We start from the raw sequence: 21,727 nt of genomic DNA, 5'->3' as shown, positions 1-21,727 counted from the left end.
ACCGCCAATCCTAGAGGTGCCAGTCCTCAGCCCTGGGAGGCCCTGGCACAAATTAAGCACTGCTATTTTCTTGATGATAATACCAAACTCTTAGTTAATATAGCTTTTATAAAACTGACCCAATCTTAATATTCTCACTGCACATGCACATTTTTCTTCACATAATTGCTTTCTTTTAATTTTTTCATAGGTCTTCCGACTTGCCTTCTGTGTACATGTCTAGGGACCACAGTCTACTGTGATGATCATGAACTCGATGCTGTTCCTCCACTGCCCAAGAAAACCACCCATTTCTACTCTCGCTATAACAGAATAAAAAAGATCAACAAAAATGACTTTGCTAATCAAAGTATGGGTGACAGTTCTGATGCAGCTGGTTTCCCTTTCTTTTTTCCTTTTTTGCTTCATGGCATTTTAAGTGGTAAACTGTCTTATATAATCAGGGGCGGCCCCAGGCACCAGCAAGCCAACTGCGTGAGGGCGTCAGGCAGGCTACCTTCGGCGGCATGCCTGCGGAGGGTCTGCTGGTCCCGCGGCTTCGGCGGACCTCCCGCATGCAAGCCGCCGAATCTGCAGGACCAGGGATCTCCCGCAGGCAAGCTGACGAAGGCAGCCTGCCTGCCGTGCTTGGGGCGGCAAAATGCCTAGAGCCGCCCCTGTATATAATCTTATGTCAAATCATTGATGTCAGTGGGACACATGCTGAAAGTTTAGCATCTGGTAAAGTGCTTTGCTGTATTGAGGTCTAAGCCTTTAGTAGCTTGACTTAGATTCACTAAAATTCAATCCTAGAATTAGTGCAAATAGTACAATACAAATAATTGACTGTTTATCTATGCACTTGCTAGCATTTCTAATTAACGTTAAAGGGGAAAAAACCCATAGAGAATTTAAAGTACAGTGGTTAGTTCTCTTCTTTAAAGAAAGCAATCATCATTTAGGCAGTATATCCAGCAATTAGAAAGAGTAAGAAGGGAATCTATGTAAAAGCTTAAAGAAGTTTCTTCTTTTAAAGATATTTATTGGTTTGCTCTGGTATGAACAGGAAATCCTTATGGAAAAGGAAATATTGAGGCTAAGGTTTTCAAAAACGTGCTAAAGTTAGGCTCCTTGAGGCCTAAATTGTCAAAATCAACTAGTGATTTTGAGTCCCTCCATTTTTTAGGTAAGCAACTTATGAGGCCTTAAAGGGGTCTGATTTTCATAAAAGTTCAGAGCCATCACAATTGATTTCAGTGGAAACCATTGGGTACTGAAAACTTTTTAAATCAAGCCAGTTTCTGGGAACCCAACTTTAGCCACCCAATATTGAAAATCTTGTGCTGACTGACTTTGGTTACAAAGTGAAACACCAGTCCTGAACCGTTGAAGTAGTGCAATGCACTTAAAAATTAATCATTACTTTTATATTAAATTGAAAATGCCCTATTTGACAAAGTAACACAAATGTATTCTTGTTGAGTAAGACTGCTCATCTCAAACATGCTTACAATATCCAGAGACACTATCAGGCTCACAAACAACCTACTGAATTTTTTTGTGGACCCTCTCTCCCCTTTTAATGGAAAATATGTTTAACCAAATGAAAAAAAATATTTTGGTTTTGTTTATGAAAAATTGCTTCATTTTGGTAGAAAAAAATCAAAACCCATCATCATGTTTTATTCTTTTCTCCTGGAAAAAGGTAGAAAAAAAAGGAGGAAGTGGGTAATGAAAGTGTTTGGATGGAAACACTTTCTTTTTTAACCTCCCTCCTTTCCTTTTTCCAGTATGAAAAATATTTTGCTCTGAAAAACGTTAAGAATTTCAGGAAATTTAGAGAATTTGACAACATTTCATTCGGAAATTTTCAATTATGAAAAATTTTGAACAAAAGGAGTCTTTTATTCAATTTCATAAGATACTTTTTTTTTTAAACCAGCTCTCCTCAGAATCTCTCAAAATAAAAATTGTTCCAATTGTGTAATTTTGCTCTCAATGGAAGACCACCCCCACACACTAAAGGAGCTTACTGGACCTCCTAGAAGTATGTTCTGCTCTTGAAGCTCCCATAAATTGCATTTGCGCTCATTATTAATGGAAGCTGGCCCCTTTCAGAAGAGGAAAAGTTCTTCAAGCCTCAAATTGGCATTACTGCATTATTAAAGACCTCTGGGAGAAGTAATCAATGCTCTACCATACAAGTACATGTGTATAATTAAATACCATATAAGGGAATGTTCATATGTAATTAAAATGCATTTGCTTTTTTGGTTTTTCCATTTTAGGTTTTAAGACAGTCAGAAATAAGTTCTGGAGTGCTCTAAATATTTTATTAATTTTCTCTGCCAGACAATTTAAAGAGGATTGATCTGACATCAAATTTTATATCCGAGATCGATGAAGATGCCTTCAGGGAGCTGCCCCAGCTTCAGGAGTTAGTGCTCCGCGATAACAAGATAAGGCAGCTCCCCGAGTTACCTCCTTCCCTGACATTCATTGATGTTAGTAACAACAGGCTTGGCCGCAAAGGAATAAAGGAAGAAGCATTTAAAGTGAGTTTGGGATTGACAGAAAAATCACAGAGCACAGAGGTGCTATGTCCACTTTTGTGGGCAGGCAGAGCCTTGGCTCTCCTGTCCAACTTGCTCAGCAGTGTAGCTATACTGGCACTTTGTAGAACGCACACTTCGGGGCATATATGTTAACTCCTTCTCTGGAACAGCAGGTAGACTGCAACTTTCTGAGTGACACCCTTCCTCCTGATAGCAAAACTATCAATGTGCTGCTCCTTACTCCAGGCACATCACTAAATCACAATCCAGGCCTCGATTTTAATACATCTAAATAATGAAAATAGTTGGCCAGATTCTCATGCCTGATCTGACTCATATACACTGTTCGGTTATCCCAAAGGATTCTAGCTGTACTCAGGGCCGGCGATTCCATTAGGCGACCCTAGGCGGTTGCCCAGGTCACCAGGGTTCGGGGGGCGGCATTTTGTGCGCTCCCCACAGGGTGCACGGGAGCTTCTGGTTCCGCTCCTGTCGCGCCGCCGAATAAGGACCTTCTGCCGACGTGCTGCGGAAAACAGCGGCAGGCAATTGAGCAGCTCAATGACTGCTGCTGTCGCCTGCGGCATTTTGGCGGAGGGTCCTCCTTTGGCGGCGCGATGGGAGCGGAACCGGAAGCTCCCACGCCCCCCGTGGGGAGCGCACAAAATGCCGCCCGCCGAATTCTGCCTAGGGCGCCAGAAACTCTGGCGCCGCTCCTGGCTGTACTTGATCAGTTATGAATTCTTTCATGGGAAAGTGGCTCTCAGACAGCATAATAAAGTTTGCAGAATCAGCTCCTGCACCAACTACTTCCTCTCAGCCTAGCACCTAGCGTGAGATGGGGAATGCACAACCCAGCCCCCAGGTAGCCTCTCACTCATGCATTCAAGAGGGTCTCAGACATGGGAGAAAATCTGCCCTACCATTCCATACATGCACACTTGTCATCCTAGAGTCTCAAAGAGCTTGGCAAATGTTAATGAATTCACAACAACCAGTGAAATAGGTAGGTAGTCTTATGCCTGTTTTACAGATGGGTGAATTGAGACACAGAGTGGTTTATTGACATCCCCAAGATGATTAGGGATGAGAACTCAGGAGTCCTGATAGTCTGTACCTTAGTGCAATTAGAAGATACTGCTTATCCCAGACTTGCCACTGTTGATACACAGGAGTCCATCTTACTTTTGGGGGTGGGAGGTAAAGATTATTATGTAGATACATTTTGCTTGAACAAAATTGATTTCTGACAAACAATAACCTGATGACTCCTCTAAGAAAAAAAACAGGCCCAAAGGAAGGGCTTTCTGCAGAAGCTGGGACGGATAGTATGTGCATTTTGACACAATGCTGAGGTGAAGACTTCACTTAAATATTTATTTGCCATTCTCAGTTGCTTTACCAAGACAGCTGATCTCTGATAGTAACTGATCTTGGCAATGCATGTTCCTATCTATATTTCATTGTAATTTTTTTTAAACGTAGAGTCATGTTGATTTAAAAGGAATTGGCAAGTTCAGTTTCTCATTGCAAAGGTGGATGTAAAACTTACTGTCTTCTTCTTGGAGATTTTACAAAATTCTGGTTTTTTAGGAAACACTCCCCTTCCTTCTCTTCCAGGATATGGTTGATCTGCATCATCTTTACATCACTGACAATAACCTGGATCACATCCCACTCCCACTCCCTGAAAACCTCCAAGCTCTTCATCTTCAGGTAGATTACAAAACCAATTGATTTTTTAATAGCAAAACAGAACAGATATAACTGGGAGGGCAAACCACTATTAGTGCTTAGTGGTTTGGTTTTTTTAAACTTCAGGTAAACTCTTATTATCCAAATGGATCATGGGACATCTGAAACCTTAGGCTAATTGGGGTATTGATTACATGAAATTCACTCTTTCTACTCATTTCAGAGTCAGGTGACAAAAAACAAAATTTGAATAATCCAAATAGTAGTCCATCTGGATATGAATCATTAAAAAACTTATCTGTGCAATGTATATATATTCAAACAGAAAGGGCCAGATTCTCCACTGATATAATTTAGTGTAGGCAATGGAGCCATTTTTATTTACAGGATGCAGGAGCTGGCCCACAATTCAGAACATAAAAACATAAGTCTAGCAAAACCATTTTATCATTTGTCATGGGGTACTTTACTCATCACTAGGTGGTACCTTCTACTGGATGTTCTGAGGATTAGCTTTTTACAGGTCCAACACCCTGTTGTACTGCTTGCTGCATCCCTGCCACCACTCTTTCTTACACTCTGTGACTTAAGGTGCTCTGTCTTCATGCTTAACCCTCCAGCCAGGTCACTATAGCCCTCCCCTTTCAGGGTAAGAAATTCCCACTTGACAACCATCCTAAGCAGTCTGAATTCTGCTGCCTGGTCTGTGCCACTTCTTCTGTGGCTGGTAAGGGAACCTAGGTCCACCCACTATTCCAGGTTCTAGCCCAGGGATCCTATACCTAGCAATTGTGGTCTGCTTTCCCTCAGGCTCTGTTGGGTCTTTCCCTGGATTGCTTCTAGCTCCCCACTCTTTGGGTGTACCAGCTCAAACTCCTTCCTCCCAGGAAGAAGCTGCAGACTACTGAAATCCATAGCCTCAGACTCCCCCCCTTCATCCCTTTTCTGCTATCAACTTACTAGCTTTATACCAGCCCTTCCTGTTCCTCCCCAGCTAGGCTCCATCTTCAATCAGTCCTTCAAGGCCTGGCTCTTCCCCAGGTGCAGGCTATCAGATTAATTGGCCTCTCCTCAGCATCATGAATCCCTTCTGGGCTGGTGTGTGGTGAATACCCCATTGCATATTCATACTTGGATTCCTACTTTTAAAAAAAATAAAATTGGGGGTATGGAAGGATAGCTCAGTGGTTTGAGCATTGGCCTGCTAAACCACAAGTTGTGAGTTCTATCCTTGAGGGGGGCCATTTAGGGATCTGGGGCAAAAATCAGTACTTAGTCCTGCCTAGTAAAGGCAGGGAGCTGGACTCAATGACCTTTTCAAGGTCCCTTCCAGTTCTAGGAGGTAGGATATCTCCATTATTTATTTTATAAAGACCTATATAGAATAAATGTATTTTAACAATGCTAATCAATTCTATTGGTTGCACGTTGCTAAACTGGGGCAACATAAGCCACTACATATTGAACAATTGTACAGACAGGCAACAAGCTGGATTCTCTCCTGCACCAATATCTGGCAGGCACAAAAGTGTGGGAGGGGCTCTCTATAGTGGTTAGATGCTCCTCATTTTGAGACACGTCATTTTAGTTCTAAAATAACCTATGTCCTACACAATTTTGGTGTCCTATCATTTTTATTGGTGAAAATTGTTTACCTCAGAAAAAGAATCACAAAGCTGGGGTTACAGGAAGAGTTAGTTACACTAAATGAATGAATCCCACAGCATTTTAAGCTTCCTGCATGAATTCTGGGTGTGTAAGCCCTTTATTTAGGGCCTGTGACAAACATTGTATTCCAGATCTGTGACTTGGCAAGTTGAGAGGTCTGAGGATGTCAAGGGGCTGGTTATAGTTCCATGATTCTTTGGGTTGACCTCTGGGCATGATTTTCCAGCTGGAATTGCTCTGGTCTCTCACCTTCCCACCTTGCTCCACCTTGTCTTCTTGGCCTTTTCCCGAGAGTGCGAGGGGTTGTTTCAAGGTGCAATTTTATATCAGTTGAGAGCTCCTCCTAGCCGGGAGAATTGTCAGTTGGCTATCTGCAGCCAGAATCTCTCTTTTGCACTGTGAGCAGTGCAGAGGCGCTCGGTTTGGGAGACAACCTGGTCCTTTGTGCTTATGTTACTTTCTTTTTACAACACAGAAAATATGTCAATAAATTGGTTTTCAAAGACAATTATTGTCAAACATATACTTTTGTCTTTATGGATATTTTTGCTTTTCTTTTTAGAACAACAACATTCAGGAGATGCATGAAGACACTTTCTGCAAAATGAAAGATGTTACTTATGCCCGTAGAGCTCTAGAAGACATCAGACTGGATGGCAATCCCATCAACTTGAGCAAGACTCCTTCTGCTTACATGTGCCTACCCCGTTTGCCAATTGGTAGCCTCATCTAAGCTTCGACAGTGGCCAGCACTGTCGTTTGACATGGCAGTGTCTATGACAAATGAACAAGTCGTTGCTACAGAAAGCCCAATACATATTATTTTCAAAGTTCATTCATTTGACAGGTTATTAATCAGTAATTAAATTAATGAAAAAGACAAACAATAATGTGAAATGCTAAAAGATGTACTGAAATATAGACTGTGCAATGCTATAGATACCAATGCATTCAATACAACAACTGCATTGAGTATATAGAAAAGGGGGGTCAGAATAACGGAATATGTATAACTTGGATGCAAACAGATTTAATGTACGCATGCTAAAATTTAATAATTTTATATAGATTTAAATTAATTATAACACAATAAATGAATAACACAAAATGCACTATATCCATGACATTTTCATTCTAATTGGCTTCATACTCTCAGTGAAATACAAATCTTTGCTTTCTACTTGTCTTCTAAAGCACCAAATTGTTTTTGAGAAATACTAATACTATTCCAAAATATTTGGAAAATGTTGACCCTTCCCTTGCATCAATACCAAAATGTGAAGAATAAACATATACAAGTAAATAAATGTACATAAAATGCTTCTCCCTTTGTAGTAATAATTGGGCACTATAATCTTGATGAGACACAAAGCCTTGTTTTCTATATCCAGTTCTTTTAGAGCAATAATAAAATCCTCATATTTAATGGCCTGTTTGGAAAATATTGAACTTTAACCTGTATCTGTTAAAGAAGCTGAAGAACTTTACCTGGAGTACCTTGATAGTCAGACAGAACATTCCAGTTGAATAAGTTCAGTTTTGGCATGTGAGCTAAATCTCCAAGTATATATATCCATTTCTTTGAGTTCTTCTTCATTCCTCATGGAGTCTCAGCAATCAGGATCTGGAAATTCTCTCACCCCGGCAATTCTGAAGAAATCTATTTTCTGTTGAATGTTTAATACCTTCCACTTTGAAACATGATGGTCAGAAACAACCTGATGGATTCAAGAAGCCGGTCACTCATAAGGGTAAAGAGAGGAAAGTGACACCCTGAAAATCTTTTGAAATATTTCTGAAAAAAAAGTTTATGCTAGCCAGTAACAAAAAATATCTTCCCACCTACAAAAACTAAAATTCATTTGCTCTGAAAATTTGCCTGAGCTTAAATGAGCACGTGCACCATGTAAGTGTCAAATGCAACAGAAACACTTCCTCTACACTTCTGCTGAGCCAGGCAATGGAACATTGCATCTCCCTTTCCCATGCTCTCTGAACCACAACATGGAAGTAGGCATGCTGGGGACATGGACAGCAGGTTTGTTTGTGCATGGCATGAATTCAGAAGGGCCAAAATTAATGCTGGAATGTCATAGCAGGCTACATCCACTACTCCCCCACTAAGCTGGACAGTATTTTTTAGAAAGCTAGATAGGAAGGATATAAATTATTCCGGACTGCAGCTTCTGTTCTCATTTCATACTTCTGCTCAGACTTCAATTTTTCAGAGTTTCTCAAATCCTGGTATATCAGGGAATGTGGGAAAATAGTTTCTTTTTGCATTCTCCAACCCCCTAAACATGCTCCCCCCCCAAAAAAAATATGCTATATCATCAGCCTTTTCATTGGTGAGGCTTCTTTTTGTCCTCACAGGGCCCTGCTGTCTCAGAGTACGTCTACAGTACGAAATTAATTTGAAGTTATTTTATTTGAATTTCCTGAATCGAGTTCATACATTCGATGTTATGTGTCCCCACTAACGTGTTTGAAATCGGCGGACTGTGTCCACAGTACTGAGGCTAGCATCAAATGGTGGAGCATTGCACTGTAGTAGCTATCCCACAGTTCCCGCAGTCTCTGCTGCCCATTGGAATTGTGGGTTAAGCTCCCAGTGCATGATGGGGCAAAAACATTCTCACGGGTTTTTCTGGGTGTGTGCCGTCACTCGCTCCTCCCTCTGTGAAAGCTACGGCAGACGCCATGATGCCAGCAGACTATGCAGCACGGTGCACTGTCTGTCTCCTGGTATGTTGAATCCACTTCGAATGTCTTCTCCTCTTTCTATCTACTCTTTCATCTAACCATTTTCCGCCATTTCTCGGCCATCGTGAACAGAGCCGCACATCTTCCGCCGCTTTCTCCAGATTGTCTGTGCTGGGCTCCCGTGGAAGCTACAGAAGGCAACAATTCTCCACCGTTTCTCAGCCATCATGAACAGAACCGCACAGCTTCCGCCGCAAACTCTGCTCACGCTTCCGTCGCAAACTCTGCTCTCGCCCCTTTCTCCATGTTGTCGGTCCTGGGCTCCCATTGAAGCTACAGAAGGCAATAATTCCCTGCTGTTTCTCAGCCATCGTGAACAGAGCTGCACAGACAATCTGGAGAAAGCAGCGGAAGCTGTCCTGGGCTCCCATGGAAGCTACAGAAGAAAACCATTTACTGCCTTTTATCGGCCATCTTGAACCAAACAGCTCATTTCACGCCCTTTTTCAAGGATTACCTGTGCAGGTGCCATTGCATGGCAAACATGGAGCCTGCTCAGATCTCTACTGCAGTTTTGACCATTGTAAATACCTCGCGCATTATCCAGCAGTATGTTCAGTATCTGCAAAACCAGGCGAGGAAACGACGACAGTGCGATTACTATACCGATGAGGACATGGACACAGACATTCCTAGATGCACGACGTGGTGATTGGGAGATCATGGTGGCATTGGGCCAGGTTTATGCTGTGGAACACCGATTTTGGGCCTGAGAAACAAGCACAGACTGGTGGGATTGCATAGTGTTGCAGGTCTGGGATGACTCCCAGTGGCTACGAAACTTTCGTATGTGTAGGGCCACTTTCATGGAACTTTGTGACTTGCTGTTCCCTGCCCTGAAGTGCAAAGACACCAAAATGAGAGCAGCCCTCACAGTTGAGAAGCGAGTGGCCCTATGGAAGCTTGCAACACCCGACAGCTACCGATCAGTCGGGAATCAGTTTGGAGTGGGCAAATCTACTGTAGGGGCTGCTGTGCTGCAAGTAGCTAATGCAATCATTGACCAGCTGCTATCAAGGGTAGTGACTTTGGGAAATGTGCAGACCACTGTGGATGGCTTTAATGCACTGGGGTTCCCTATCTGCAGCGGGGCAATAGACGGAACGCATATCCCCATCTTGGCCCCGGCATATCGTGGCGGCCAGTACATAAATAGTAAGGGGTACTTTTCCATGTGCTGCAAGCACTGGTGGATCACAAGGGACTTTTCACCAACATCAACGTGGGATGGCCAGGAAAGGTGCATGACGCTTGCATCTTCAGGAACTCTGGTCTGTTTGAACAGCTGCAGGAAGGGACTTATTTCCCAGACCAGAAAATTACTGTTGGGGATGTTGAAATGCCTATAGTTATCCTCGGGGACCCAGCCTACCCCTTAATGCCACGGCTCATGAAGCCATACACAGGCACCGTGGACAGTAGTAAGGAGCAGTTCAACTATAGTCTGAGCAAGTGCAGAATGGTGGTGGAGTGTACTTTTGGACGTCTGAAAGGGCGCTGGCGCAGTTTACTGACTTGATCAGATCTCAGCACAACCAATATTCCAATTGTAATTGCTGCTTGTTGTGTGCTCCACAATATCTGTGAGAGTAAGGGGGAGACTTTTATGGCAGGGTGGGAGGTTGAGGCAACTCACCTGGCTGCCAATTTCACACAGCCAGACAACAGGGTGATTAGAAGAGCACAGCAAGGCACACTGCGCATCAGAGAAGCTTTGAAAGCCAGTTTCATGACTGGCCAGGATACGGTGTGACAATTGTGTTTGTTTCTCTTGAAGTTACCCACACCCTATATATATATATGAAAGGAAATAAAGTCAAAATTGTTTAAAAAACGTTCTTTATTATTTGAGGCACAACGCATTGACAGAAATTAGAAGGTAGACTTGGGAGGGGTTAGGGGGGTGGAGGAGGAGGAGGGAAGGACAAGTCCAGAAACCAAATCAAAAGTTCGCATATGCCAGCTTTCTGGTGCTTGGGCGATCCTCTGGGGTTGAGTGTGTGGGTCCCTGTAGCCTCCCTGCTCGTGTTCTTGGGAGTCTGGGTGAGGAGGCTATGGAACTTGGGGAGGAGGGAGGGCGGTTATACAGGGGCTGCAGCGGCAGTCTGTGGTCTTGCTGCCTTTCCCGCATTAGATCCACCGTACAGCGGAGCATGTCAGTTTGCTCCCCCATGAGCTTGACCATAGCGTCCTGCCTGCTCTCATCACGCGCCTCTCTCCTCTCTTCGTGTTCCTGTAATGCTTTACGGGACTCCGCAATTGTTTGACTCCATGCATTCAGCTGGGCCCTATCAGTGCAGGAGGACTGCATGAGCTCAGCAAACATGTCCTCCCGAGTTCATTTTTTCCACCTTCTAACCTGGACCAGCCTCTGGGATGGAGTAGATAGGGGCTGAGTTGAAACATTTGCACCTGTGGGAGGAGAAAAAGGGAGGGTAGTATTTTAAAAAATATATTGCAGAGAACAAAGGGGGCACTTTGGTATGAGTAAGCCACCACACACGGCCAGGCAACAGAATTCATCTTGCAGGCAGTCTAGGGGCACATGGGGTTCTGCTTCTTCTACATTCATTTCAATGCTTTCAATCTGCTGGGCCCCCTTTCCCACAGCAAGCAATGCCTGGTGGGTTTGCCATATAAAAGGAGGGCCTGCGGGCTCTCTGGGATCACTGCACACAACAACCCCCCCGCCCCCGCCACACACACCCCGCCCCCCCCACCGCGTGGCTCCAATCAGGCTCAAAGCAGGGATGAGCCATTTACTCTAAATGTGAACAACCCAGCATGGCTTGGTTCCCCCACACCCACTGCGTGGCTCCAATCAGGATCTCACTCACCAGAAGTACCTTCTCCAGAGTCATGGAACAGAAACCCGCCTTGGGAGTGAGGGGAGGCTATTGGATCCAGTGTTAAGATTAGTTCCTCGCTAGGGGCGAAAACGGATTCCCCACTTACCCCTTCCTCTTCCTCCTCCTCTTCGTCCTCCAGTGTCTCTTCCTCCTCACTCCGTGCCACTCCCCTCTTGCAGGTGTCTATGGACAGTGGTGGGGTAGTGGTGGCATCACCCCCCATAATTGCGTGGAGCTCATGGTAAAAGCGGAATGTATGGGGCTGTGACCCAGAGCGCCCGTTTGCCTCCCTGGCTTTTTGGTACGCTTGCCTGAGCTCCTTGATTTTTGTACGACACTGCTCTGTGTCCCTGGAGTAGCCTCTTTCCGTCATGGCCCTGGAGACTTTAGCATAGGTATTTGCGTTCCTTCTTTTGGAACGTAGTTCTGCCATAACAGACTCATCTCCCCAGCATGCAATGAGATCCAGTACTTCTCGTTTGGACCATGCTGGAGCTCGTCTGCGAATCCAGGACTGGGTGATCTCCTGTGATGGTGGATTCTGCATGGTCGCCTATGATGGTGGACTGTGCTGATGGTCACCAGTGCTGCTGGTGACCAAACAGGAAATGAAATTCAAAAGTTCCTGGGGCTTTTCCTGCCCAGAGTTGAGAGTGTTAACTAGAGCGGTCACAAGGGAGCATCCTGGGATAGCTCCCGGAGGCCAATAATGTTGAATTGCGTCCACAATACCTTTAACCTGGGATTGCGATCTTGATTGAAGCGCTACTCCATTTGCCGAGGTGGAGTACAGAAATTGAATTAAAGAGCCCTTTAAATAAAAAAAAAAGTTTGGTCATGTGGACGGAATTTTTTTTTTTTCGAAATAACTCGGGTAATTCCGAAATAACAGGCTAGTGTAGACCAGGCCTTAGACAAACAACTGCTGGGTCAACAGTTTCAGAATCTCCCCCTACTTCAGATCAAAAAATCTTAATTAGCTGCTTTGTGTTTGGTAGTCCAAGGGTCACAAACAGACATCACATGCATTGCATTTTACAAGATAGGGACTCCACATTGGTTTTTTCTGCAGCCATTTTGTCTAGTCCCTGAGACTCATTTTACCCACCTTGTCATTCATTATTCAATCTGGGAGAGAGAGGACAATTTCCTCCAGTATCTTTGAGAGATCTCACTGTTTTAAATTTAAGTACCATTGTGGGATAGGGATTTTACCTAATTCTATGCAGGAGGGAGATCATAGCTCTCCAGGAACTAAGAACAGCGCGGGGGATGTGATTACACCTCCAGGGAAGTACCATCGCCTGGAAAGGCTTGCATATGCTGGTTCAGACTAGATTTTTTAGAAAAAAAGCACACAAAGAAAGGACTTTTGGATAAATAGCCTGAATTTAAGTTGACTCAGGGCCTGCTTTATCATCTAACAATCAGACAGAATCTTATGCCCAAGGAAGACCCCAATCCTTCATGGGAAGGGTTGGAAAGACTTGACCTATTCATGGAATCATAGAATAGAATCATAGAATATCAGGGTTGGAAGGGACCTCAGGAGGTCATCTAGTCCAATCACCTGCTCGAAGCAGGACCAATCCCCAACTAAATCATCCCAGCCAGGGCTTTGTCAAGCCTGACCTTAAAAACCTTAAGGAAGGAGATTCCACCACTTCCCAAGGTAACCCATTCCAGTGCTTCACCACCCTCCTAATGAAAAAGTTTTTTTCTAATATCCAACCTAAATCTCCCCCACTGCAACTTGAGACCATTACTACTTGTTCTGTCATCTGCTACCACTGAGAACAGTCTAGAGAAGGGGCGGCTCCAGGCCCCAGCACGCCAAGCGCATGCTTGGGGCGGCATGCCACGGGGGGCGCTCTGCCGGTCGCTGGGAGTGCGGCAGGCGGCTCCGGTGGACCTCCCTCAGGCGTGCCTGAGGAGGGTCCACTGGTCCCGCGGCTCCAGTGGACCTTCCGCAGGTGTGCCGCGGGAGATCCACCAAAGCCGTGGGACCTGCGGACTGCGGGACCAGTGGACCCTCCGCAGGCATGCCTGCAGGAGGTCCACCGGAGCCGCCTGCTGCCCTCCCGGCGACCGGCAGAGTGCCCCCCGCGGCATGCCGCCGTGTTTGGGGCGGTGAAATATCTAGAGCCGCCCCTGGTCTAGAGCCATCCTCTTTGGAATCCCCTTTCAGGTAGTTGAAAGCAGCTATCAAATCCCCCCTCATTCTTCTCTTCTGTAGACTAAACAATCCCAGTTCCCTCAGCCTCTCCTCATAAGTCATGTGCTCCAGCCCCTTAATCATTTTTGTTGCCCTCCGCTGGACTCATTCTAATTTTTCCACATCCTTCTTGTCGTGTCAGGTCCAAAACTGGACACAGTACTCCAGATGAGGCCTCACCAATGCTGAATAGAGGTGAATGATCACGTCCCTTGATCTGCTGGCAATGCTCCTATCAGGGCCGGTGCAACCATTTAGGCAAACTAGGCGGCCTCCTAGGGCACCTAGTGGTTGGGGACGCCTAAAAGCCCGCTCAGGTAAGGAGGTGGAGTGGAAGTGAGCTGGGGCGGGAGGGGGGAGCCGGGGGGCGGGCCGCCCGCAGTAACGGGTGGGGTGGGGTGCACAGGGGAACCTCTCCCTGCCACAGATCATCTCCACTCTGCTTTCTCCGCTGAGCACACAGCCCCCACTCTAATACTCCTCCAATAGACGCTGCAGGCCTGGGAGGGGAGGAGAATTAGAGCAGCGCCGGCGTGCTCAGCGGTGGAGGTGGAGTGGAGGTGAGCTGGGGCAGGCTCCCCAGGCGGCGTTAGCTGCCGCAGAGGGAGGGCTCCCTGGGCGGGGGGTGTGGCAGGCTCCCCGGGTGGGGGGCTGGGTTAGCTGCTGTGGGGGGGCAGGGTTAGCTGGGTAGGGGCGTGGTGCAAGGTGGAAGTTTCGCCTAGGGCGCAAAACTTCCTTGCACCGGCCCTAGCTCCTATTTATACAGTCCAAAATGCTGTTTGTCTTCTTGACAACAAGGGCACACTGTTGACTCATATCCAGCTTCTCGTTCTCTGTAACCCTAGGTCCTTTTCTGCAAAACTGCTGCCTAGCCACTTGGTCCCTAGTCTGTAGCAGTGCATGGGATTCTTCCGTCCTAAGTGCAGGACTCTGCACTTGTCCTTGTTGAACCTCATCCGATTTCTTTTGGCCCAGTCCTCTAATTTGTCTAGGTCCCTCTGTATCCTATCCCTACTCTCCAGTGTATCTCCCACTCCTTCCAGTTTAGTGTAATCTGCAAACTTGCTAAGGGTGCAGTCCACGCCATCCTACAGATCATTAATGAAGATATTGAACAAAACCGGCCCCAGGACCGACCCTTGGGGCACTCCGATTTATACCGGCTGCCAGCTAGACATGGAGCCGTTGATCACTACCTGTTGAGCCCGACCATCTAGCCAGCTTTCTATCCACCTTATAGTCCATTCATCTAGCCCATATTTCTTTAATTTGCCGGCAACAATACTGTGGGAGACCATATCAAAAGCTTTGCTAAAGTCAAGGAATAACACATCCACTGCTTTCCCCTCATCCACAGAGCCAGTTATCTCATCATAGAAGGCAATTAGGTTAGTCAGGCATGACTTGCCCTTGGTGAATCCATGCTGATTGTTCCTGATCACTTTCCTCTCCTCTAAGTGATTCAGAATTTATTCCTTGAGGACCTGCTCCATGATTTTTCCAGGGACAGAGGTGAGGCTGACTGGCCTGTAGTTCCCCGGATCCTCATTCTTCCCTTTTTAAAGATGGGCATTACATTAGCCTTTTTCCAGTCATCTGGGACCTCCCCCGATCACCATGAATTTTCAAAGATAATGGCCAATGGCTCTGCAATCACATCCGCCAACTCCTTTAGCACCCTCGGATGCAGTGTATCCGGCCCCATGGACTTGTGCTCGTCCAGCTTTTCTAAATAGTCCTGAACCAGTTCTTTCTCCATAGAGGGCTGGTCACCTCCTCCCCATGCTGTGCTGCCTAGTGCAGCAGTCTGGGAGCTCACTTTGTTTGTGAAAACAGAGGCAAAAAAAGCATTGAGTACATTAGCTTTTTCCACATCCTCTGTCACTAGATTGCCTCCCCCATTCATTAAGGGGCCCACACTTTCCTTGACTTTCTTCTTGTTCCTAACATACCTGAAGAAACCCTTCTTGTTACTCTTAACATCCCTGGCTAGCTGCAACTCCAAGTGTGATTTGGCCTTCCTGATTTCACTCCTGCATGCCTGAGCAATATTTTTATACTCCTCCCTGGTCATTTGTCCAATCTTCCACTTCTTGTAACCTTCTATTTTGTGTTTAAGATCAGCAAGGATTCACTGTTAAGCCAAGCTGGTAGCCTGCCATATTTACTATTCTTTCTACACATTGGGATGGTTTGTTCCTGCAACCTCAATAAGGATTCTTTAAAATACAGCCAGCTCTCCTGGAATCCTTTCCCCCTCATGTTATTCTCCCAGGAGATCCTGCCCATCAGTTCCTTGAGGGAGTCAAAGTCTGCTTTTCTGAAGTCCAGGTTCCGTATTCTGCTCTCCCTTTTTCCTTGTGTCAAGATCCTGAACTCGACCATCTCATGGTCACTGCCTCCCAGGTCCCATCCACTTTTGCTTCCCCTACTAATTCTTCCGTTTGTGAGCAGCAAGTCAAGAAAAGCTCTGCCCCTATTTGGTTCCTCCAGCAATTGCACTAGGAAATTGTCTTCTACACTTTCCAAAAACTTCCTGGATTGTCTGTGCACTGCTGTCTTGCTCTCACAGCAGATATCAGGGTGATTGAAATCTCCCATGAGAACCAGGGCCTGTGATTTAGTAACTTCTGCTAGTTGCCGGAAGAAAGCCTCGTCCACCTCATCCCCTTGGTCTGGTGGTCTATAGCAGACTCCCACTACGACATCACCCTTGTTGCTCACACTTCTAAACTTAATCCAGAGACTCTCAGGTTATTCTGCAGTTTCATACTGGAGCTCTGAGCAGTCATACTGCTCTCTTACATACAGTGTGACTCCCCCACCTTTTCTGCCCTATTTTCTGCACCATTCATGGGGACGCTTGTTATGAGCCAAGGTGGTTATGAACTTGAAACCACAGAAAAATAACCTTGGTGGGGTTTGAAGGACTGGACACCTGCCAGAGCTCTTGTTGGAGTTGGGATGATCTCTTGTAAACTTATTAGCATATTTTTTATTGTTTTAGTATGTTCCCTCTGTTAATTCTTTCCCTTTAAGAATAAATGTGATTGCTTAGAGAGACTGTGTGGTAATTTATACCTATGGGCAATTATGCTGCTTAGAGCATAAATCAGGCCCATTTAGGCAGTCTGACTTGGTGGGGAATTCACAGTGTAGACAAGCAGCCTGAAAAAAAAAACTGTTCAGGAGGTAGTGGGACACCACCACCAAAGAGAAGTGACAGCTGGGGAGCCTAAACCCTGAAAGTGGTTGCCTTTGGTGGATCATAGAGGGGGAATACAGGTGCAATTGCTCTGAACTGTGAGATAAGTTATATGTAAATTTTTGGCAGTCAAATAGAAAGCAATGTTAGGAAAAAATGATCATTTAACATTATTTTTATCTGCTTCACACAGGCAATTAGGATTTTCCACTACTAAACACTAATGGCAGAGGTCAAATTACATTGGTAAAGTGCAATATGTTTCATAACACTGTGTTTAAAAATTTTGAAAAATATGCAGTCCCTCCTGTTAACAGTGGTTCTGAAGGAAACCATTTGTTTGGCTGCTCTAGTTAGAGAGACAGTCCAGGCAAAACAGTGGGACAGAGAAGCAAAGGAAGAATGTTGGAAGAAAGGGGTGGGAGTTATTCATACCCATTTACCGAGGCCTGAATATGTGAAAAATAGGAATCTCCCTTTCCGTCACTGCATATAAACCACCCATCTTTTCTGATTTATGTTTTCCTGCTTTGTTTTTTATACAATGACATAAAAATCAGTCACAGACACCCAAACATTACTAATATTTCTGATTAATCATGGGAATCTTTTAAAAGTGAATCCAGTGTTCACCATTTGAAATGCTGGATCCAGGGCCGGCTCCAGGCACCAGCGCAGCAAGCTACTGCTTCGGGTGGCTCCTGGAAGAGGGAGGCACATCCAGGTCTTTGGCAGAAATTCGGTGGCGGGTCCCTCAGTCCCTCTCGGAGGACTGGCTGCCGAACTGCTGGCGGCAATTTGGCGGTGGGTACACCGCAGGCGCGGGACCGGCAGACGTCCTGCAGGCACGCTGCCAAAGGCTGCCTGACTGCCGTGCTTGGGGGGGCAAAATACATAGAGCCGCCCCTGGGTACCAGGCACTAAAGGGTTATTTAATCTATGGGAGAAAAGTATAGCAAGAATAGCTGGATCATACAGAAACATAAGAGCCCAATGATATGATGCCTCGTGAACATTAACTAACTGCTCTGGTAAACTTAATAGTGTGGTGTTCACACAAAGGGGGTAAATTTTCAACATAGTGGCTGGGGGGAAATTGTACAGCTTTCAGTACACCAGGAGCAGAAGGGCATATCAAACCTCTCTGTATATCACACTGAAAAACATACATACCCTTTCTGTGGCAAACCAAAAAACCTGAACAGTGAACGAAAGCTTTGCTGGAACTTCTGTTTGCCAGATACTCAATATTGTGGCAGTTGTCTGGAAAATCTATTAAGAATGAAAGGACAAGGGACTACATTCTTGTAGGACAACTGCTAATGGGAAACAGAGTCTTTTATCATTGTCACACATTCAAAATTACTCCGCTCAGTAGTGACAGAAAAATCTTTACCACCTTACACTGTAGAATTACTTAAATGGAATGGGTTGATGGTAGAAGTCTTCTTCCTAGTGAACAGTCCATCAGCAAAGATATCATCATTGTTAGCACACTTTGTAAAAGCCCAAGATGCTTGCATTTAACCAGTAAATAGCAAAGAGTAAATAAAATAAAATAAAATAAAATCATCATCTTAATAGAGAACCATGACTACTAAATTACCCTTTCACCCATATAATTGACCCTTCTGAAATGGGCTTAAGGTATGTTAGCAATATAGTTTGGGAAATGGAGTCTATTCTGTGAATAAAGAAGACCTGTCTGTCTGGCAACTTTCTTAGTGCCTGATCCAAAGCTCAAAGAAGGCAGTGGAAAGACATCCAGTAACTTCAATAAGCTTTGGATCAGATCTTTAAACAAAGAATGAATAGAGATATCTGCTATAATTAATGTGGCATGCCACAGATACTGGAATGATATGTCAGAGCATCTCCAGACTAGCTCATTACGCAACAGAGTCTAGTTCAGAGACCATATTTGTAGTTGAACCTCGCTCAACTGCATTAAACAAAATTTAACATCTCTCCTACCCTATTTGCAGTTCATCCCAGTAATTGTTGGGCTATGTAAGCTTTTGTTGTGGTTGTCTCCATAATAACTAAAAGCAAATGAGGTCTGTTTTCACATAGATTGTATGAAGTGTTGTTGTAGCTGTGTTGGTCCCAGGATATTAAAGAGACAAGGTGGGTGAGGTAACCTGAAGAAGAGCTCTGGGAAAGCTTGCGTCTTTCACCAACAGAAGTTGGTCCAATAAAAGATATTATCGCACCGATCCTGTCTCTCTAATACCCAGACATCTTCAGTTAATCATTTTACACAGACTACTACTGCCATCATGTGTTGATACATTATACAACTTTGTATTAAATCAAAGCCTTATATTAAAGATAAATGTACTTGTCCTCGTTCAAGTTTGCTATGCTCATCACTGTGAGCATCTTTCCCGTTGTAGTCCCAGTATATCAGTCTGCTAGAATTTTCACCGTGGCCTCCTTACTGAGTACTAATGGAATACATGGAATTGGTCTGAGAATAAAGCAAGGTGACACGATATGAAATTTTGTTTGTTAAACCAAAAGAAAAAAAACGAACTGTAATTCCTTTTGCTCCACTCTGTTTCAAATACAGCATTTTAAACACACTCCGTTCTTAACTGTTTTTTTCTGATTTCGTATTTAAATAAAGAAAAAGCCTGCCAGAATTATTTAGTGATGACAACTTTCTCAGACTGAGATAATACTGAGGCATAATATTCAAAAGCCCTCAATTAGTATTGCCTTAGTTATCTCAGATATTGCAGCTCCCTTTGTGATAATAACCACATATGACAACTACAATTACACGGGTACCATGAAACTAGCGACCCACAGGAAGAGGCATACAGATGGGGGGCATGCAGATATATTAGATAGCCAGAAGGCAGGGATATGCTGTAACATGTAGTCTCCCAAGGCTACCCCTCCACATTCAAAAGAAGGCAGACTGCAGGACCCCATTACAGAGCTTTGTGGGCTGCATTTTAGCCAGATTTTGGCCAGATTTTATTTTTGGAAATCCCTAAAGATAGAGTACATAAAGCAACATGCTCCAGTGATTGGGCATGGGACATGGAAGCAGGAGAGCTGGGTTGAATTCCTCTCCCAACCATTTGCTCCTTGTGACCATGAAGAAGACACTTAACCTCTTAGTGTCGCATACATCCTATCTATACAATGGAGATAATAACGATCACTCACCCTTATAAGGTGTTTTGAGAACCTCAGATGGAAATCTCGGTATATGTAGCAAAATGTTGACTGGTATTAAAGCTTGGGGTGGGGCGGGGGCCTGGAGGTAATAAAGGGGTGACACACAATTTTATTTCTCAGCCCCAGCCTCCTGACCTGGATCAAAGTCACAAAGGTTAATATCCTTGTCACATGACAGGGGCCAGAATCCACTGACTTCAGGGATAACTGCAACACTTGGTCTGACCTAACCCAGAGTTTGGGGTGTTTGGATCAGGCATTTTGTCTCAAGCCCATCTCTAGTTAAAACCCATGCACAAAGCATGGCAGGTGTGTGGGGTCTGAATATGGTGAAGTTGCCCCGCAGCCTCGGGCAGCAGGCAAGAGATTTGGCTCTCCTTAAGTCTCCTAGGCAAGAAAAACAATCTCAGGCTCGCTCTGGGCAAAAGTGCCTGTGGAATGTTCAGTTACAGCCCCGCCCATTGCTTTGTGATTGGCTGCCTGTTGCCCCCGGTGACTGGGATGCTATGTTCAGTGTGGACAGGACTCCTGAGGCAAAAGGAGGCCGCCACCCCCGGTGGCACTACACCCGCGGCCTGTTGAGTCTGTGCAGGGACAAGGGACCAGGCGGCATCTCGCACCGGGGGCTCATCATGTTACGAGCCGCTATAGGAGTTGGGCATGGCCCCAAGGCAGGAGGAGCTGGAAGGAACAGCAGCAGACAAGGAGAGCAGCTGCAGGAGACCAGCTGGTTAAGGCCAGGAGAAGCTGGCAGTAGCAGAAGGAATCAACAGTACAGAGGGAACTGGCAGTTGCAGGAGGAGGTGGAGCCAAGGAAGCAGCTAGTGGTGCAAAAGAAGAAGTATCTGGTGGAACAGGATCCTTATATATCCCTGACTAGCAAGTGGAGGAGCCAGCATTGGTGGCAGCAGCTTTCTATGCAGGGTCAACAAGATCAGTGGCCTGCAACAGGGGGGAGAAGAAGCCTGGGAGGGTTTTCTCACTGTCACTATGGCACTGGGCAGAGGCAGCCAAGGGCTGTCCATCCCTCTCCTAGGTGGTACCACTACAGACTCCCTAAAAGGAGGCAGTGTTGGTGGATAGGGGGAGGCAACAGCAGGGGATCCTGGAAGAAGAAGCAACCAAAGCATTGGAGTACAACACGGCGCCACGGGGTCCCCAAGTTCCGTGTACCAGCAAGTATGCGTGAAGCTGTAGCTGCACTGCTACGACCCATGAACCTGTGTGGCTGGCGTGCACCAGGGATGCGTGCGCCAAGGAACACGACCCAGTTCATCATGCACCAGGTGTATCAGGACATGCGGCGGCAGGAGAAGGAAGCAGCAGCAAGCAAGGGAGCAGCAGCAGTGTCCACTATAGTTGGGGAGAAGCCAGCGATACAGCATCCCAGAGGAAATAACATCTGCAATCTGGTGGCAGAGAACTTCTCTCACATGGTCACCCTCTCTGCCATGAGCCCAGAGAGGTGCATCTCTGATGGGGAGGAGGAGGAGAGAAGTCAGCAAAGCCAATTTGGGCCCTTCTGTCAGGACCTGGGGTCCCATCTTGGTATCTACTGTGAGACATAAAATAGAGTCATGGGCAGTGCAAGGAAAGTGTCTGACTC

At 45.5% G+C, this 21,727-nt stretch overlaps 2 protein-coding genes across 2 annotated transcripts in view; one reads left to right on the top strand and one right to left on the bottom strand.

Annotated features, from left to right (window-relative positions):
- Positions 1-6,878, top strand: part of EPYC (epiphycan) — a 32,753-nt gene extending 25,875 nt beyond the window's left edge. Inside the window, exons 4-7 of the mRNA XM_044994270.1 lie at positions 191-349; positions 2,332-2,534; positions 4,155-4,250; positions 6,460-6,878. Of these exons, the coding sequence (XP_044850205.1) occupies positions 191-349; positions 2,332-2,534; positions 4,155-4,250; positions 6,460-6,630 (629 nt within the window). The 3' untranslated portion in view covers positions 6,631-6,878. The remainder of the gene's footprint in view (positions 1-190; positions 350-2,331; positions 2,535-4,154; positions 4,251-6,459) is intronic.
- A 4,004-nt stretch (positions 6,879-10,882) lies between these two features.
- LOC123347709 (myb/SANT-like DNA-binding domain-containing protein 2) lies at positions 10,883-20,535 on the bottom strand. Its single transcript, XM_044984946.1, has 3 exons — positions 20,110-20,535; positions 11,616-12,320; positions 10,883-11,072 (listed from the first exon to the last, which is right to left on the bottom strand). Exons 2-3 carry the CDS (start codon positions 12,054-12,056, stop codon positions 10,938-10,940), a joined length of 576 nt encoding a protein of 191 aa, XP_044840881.1. The 5' UTR covers positions 12,057-12,320; positions 20,110-20,535; the 3' UTR covers positions 10,883-10,937.
- Positions 20,536-21,727: the final 1,192 nt, after the last annotated feature.

Source organism: Mauremys mutica, chromosome 1 (assembly GCF_020497125.1).
Source record: "Mauremys mutica isolate MM-2020 ecotype Southern chromosome 1, ASM2049712v1, whole genome shotgun sequence".
Lineage (NCBI taxonomy): Eukaryota > Metazoa > Chordata > Testudines > Geoemydidae > Mauremys > Mauremys mutica.
This window is presented reverse-complemented; position numbering and strand designations above follow the sequence as displayed.

What these genes read in the sequence shown, in the direction of transcription:
- LOC123347709 (XM_044984946.1), bottom strand. Translation starts at nt 12,056, where the DNA reads ATGCAGAATCCACCATCACAGGAGATCACCCAGTCCTGGATTCGCAGA. An exon ending in AGGAGGAGGAAGAGGAAGGG is followed by an intron (nt 11,073 to 11,615) that starts GTAAGTGGGGAA and finishes CTCCTCCCACAG; the next exon opens with GTGCAAATGTTTCAACTCAG.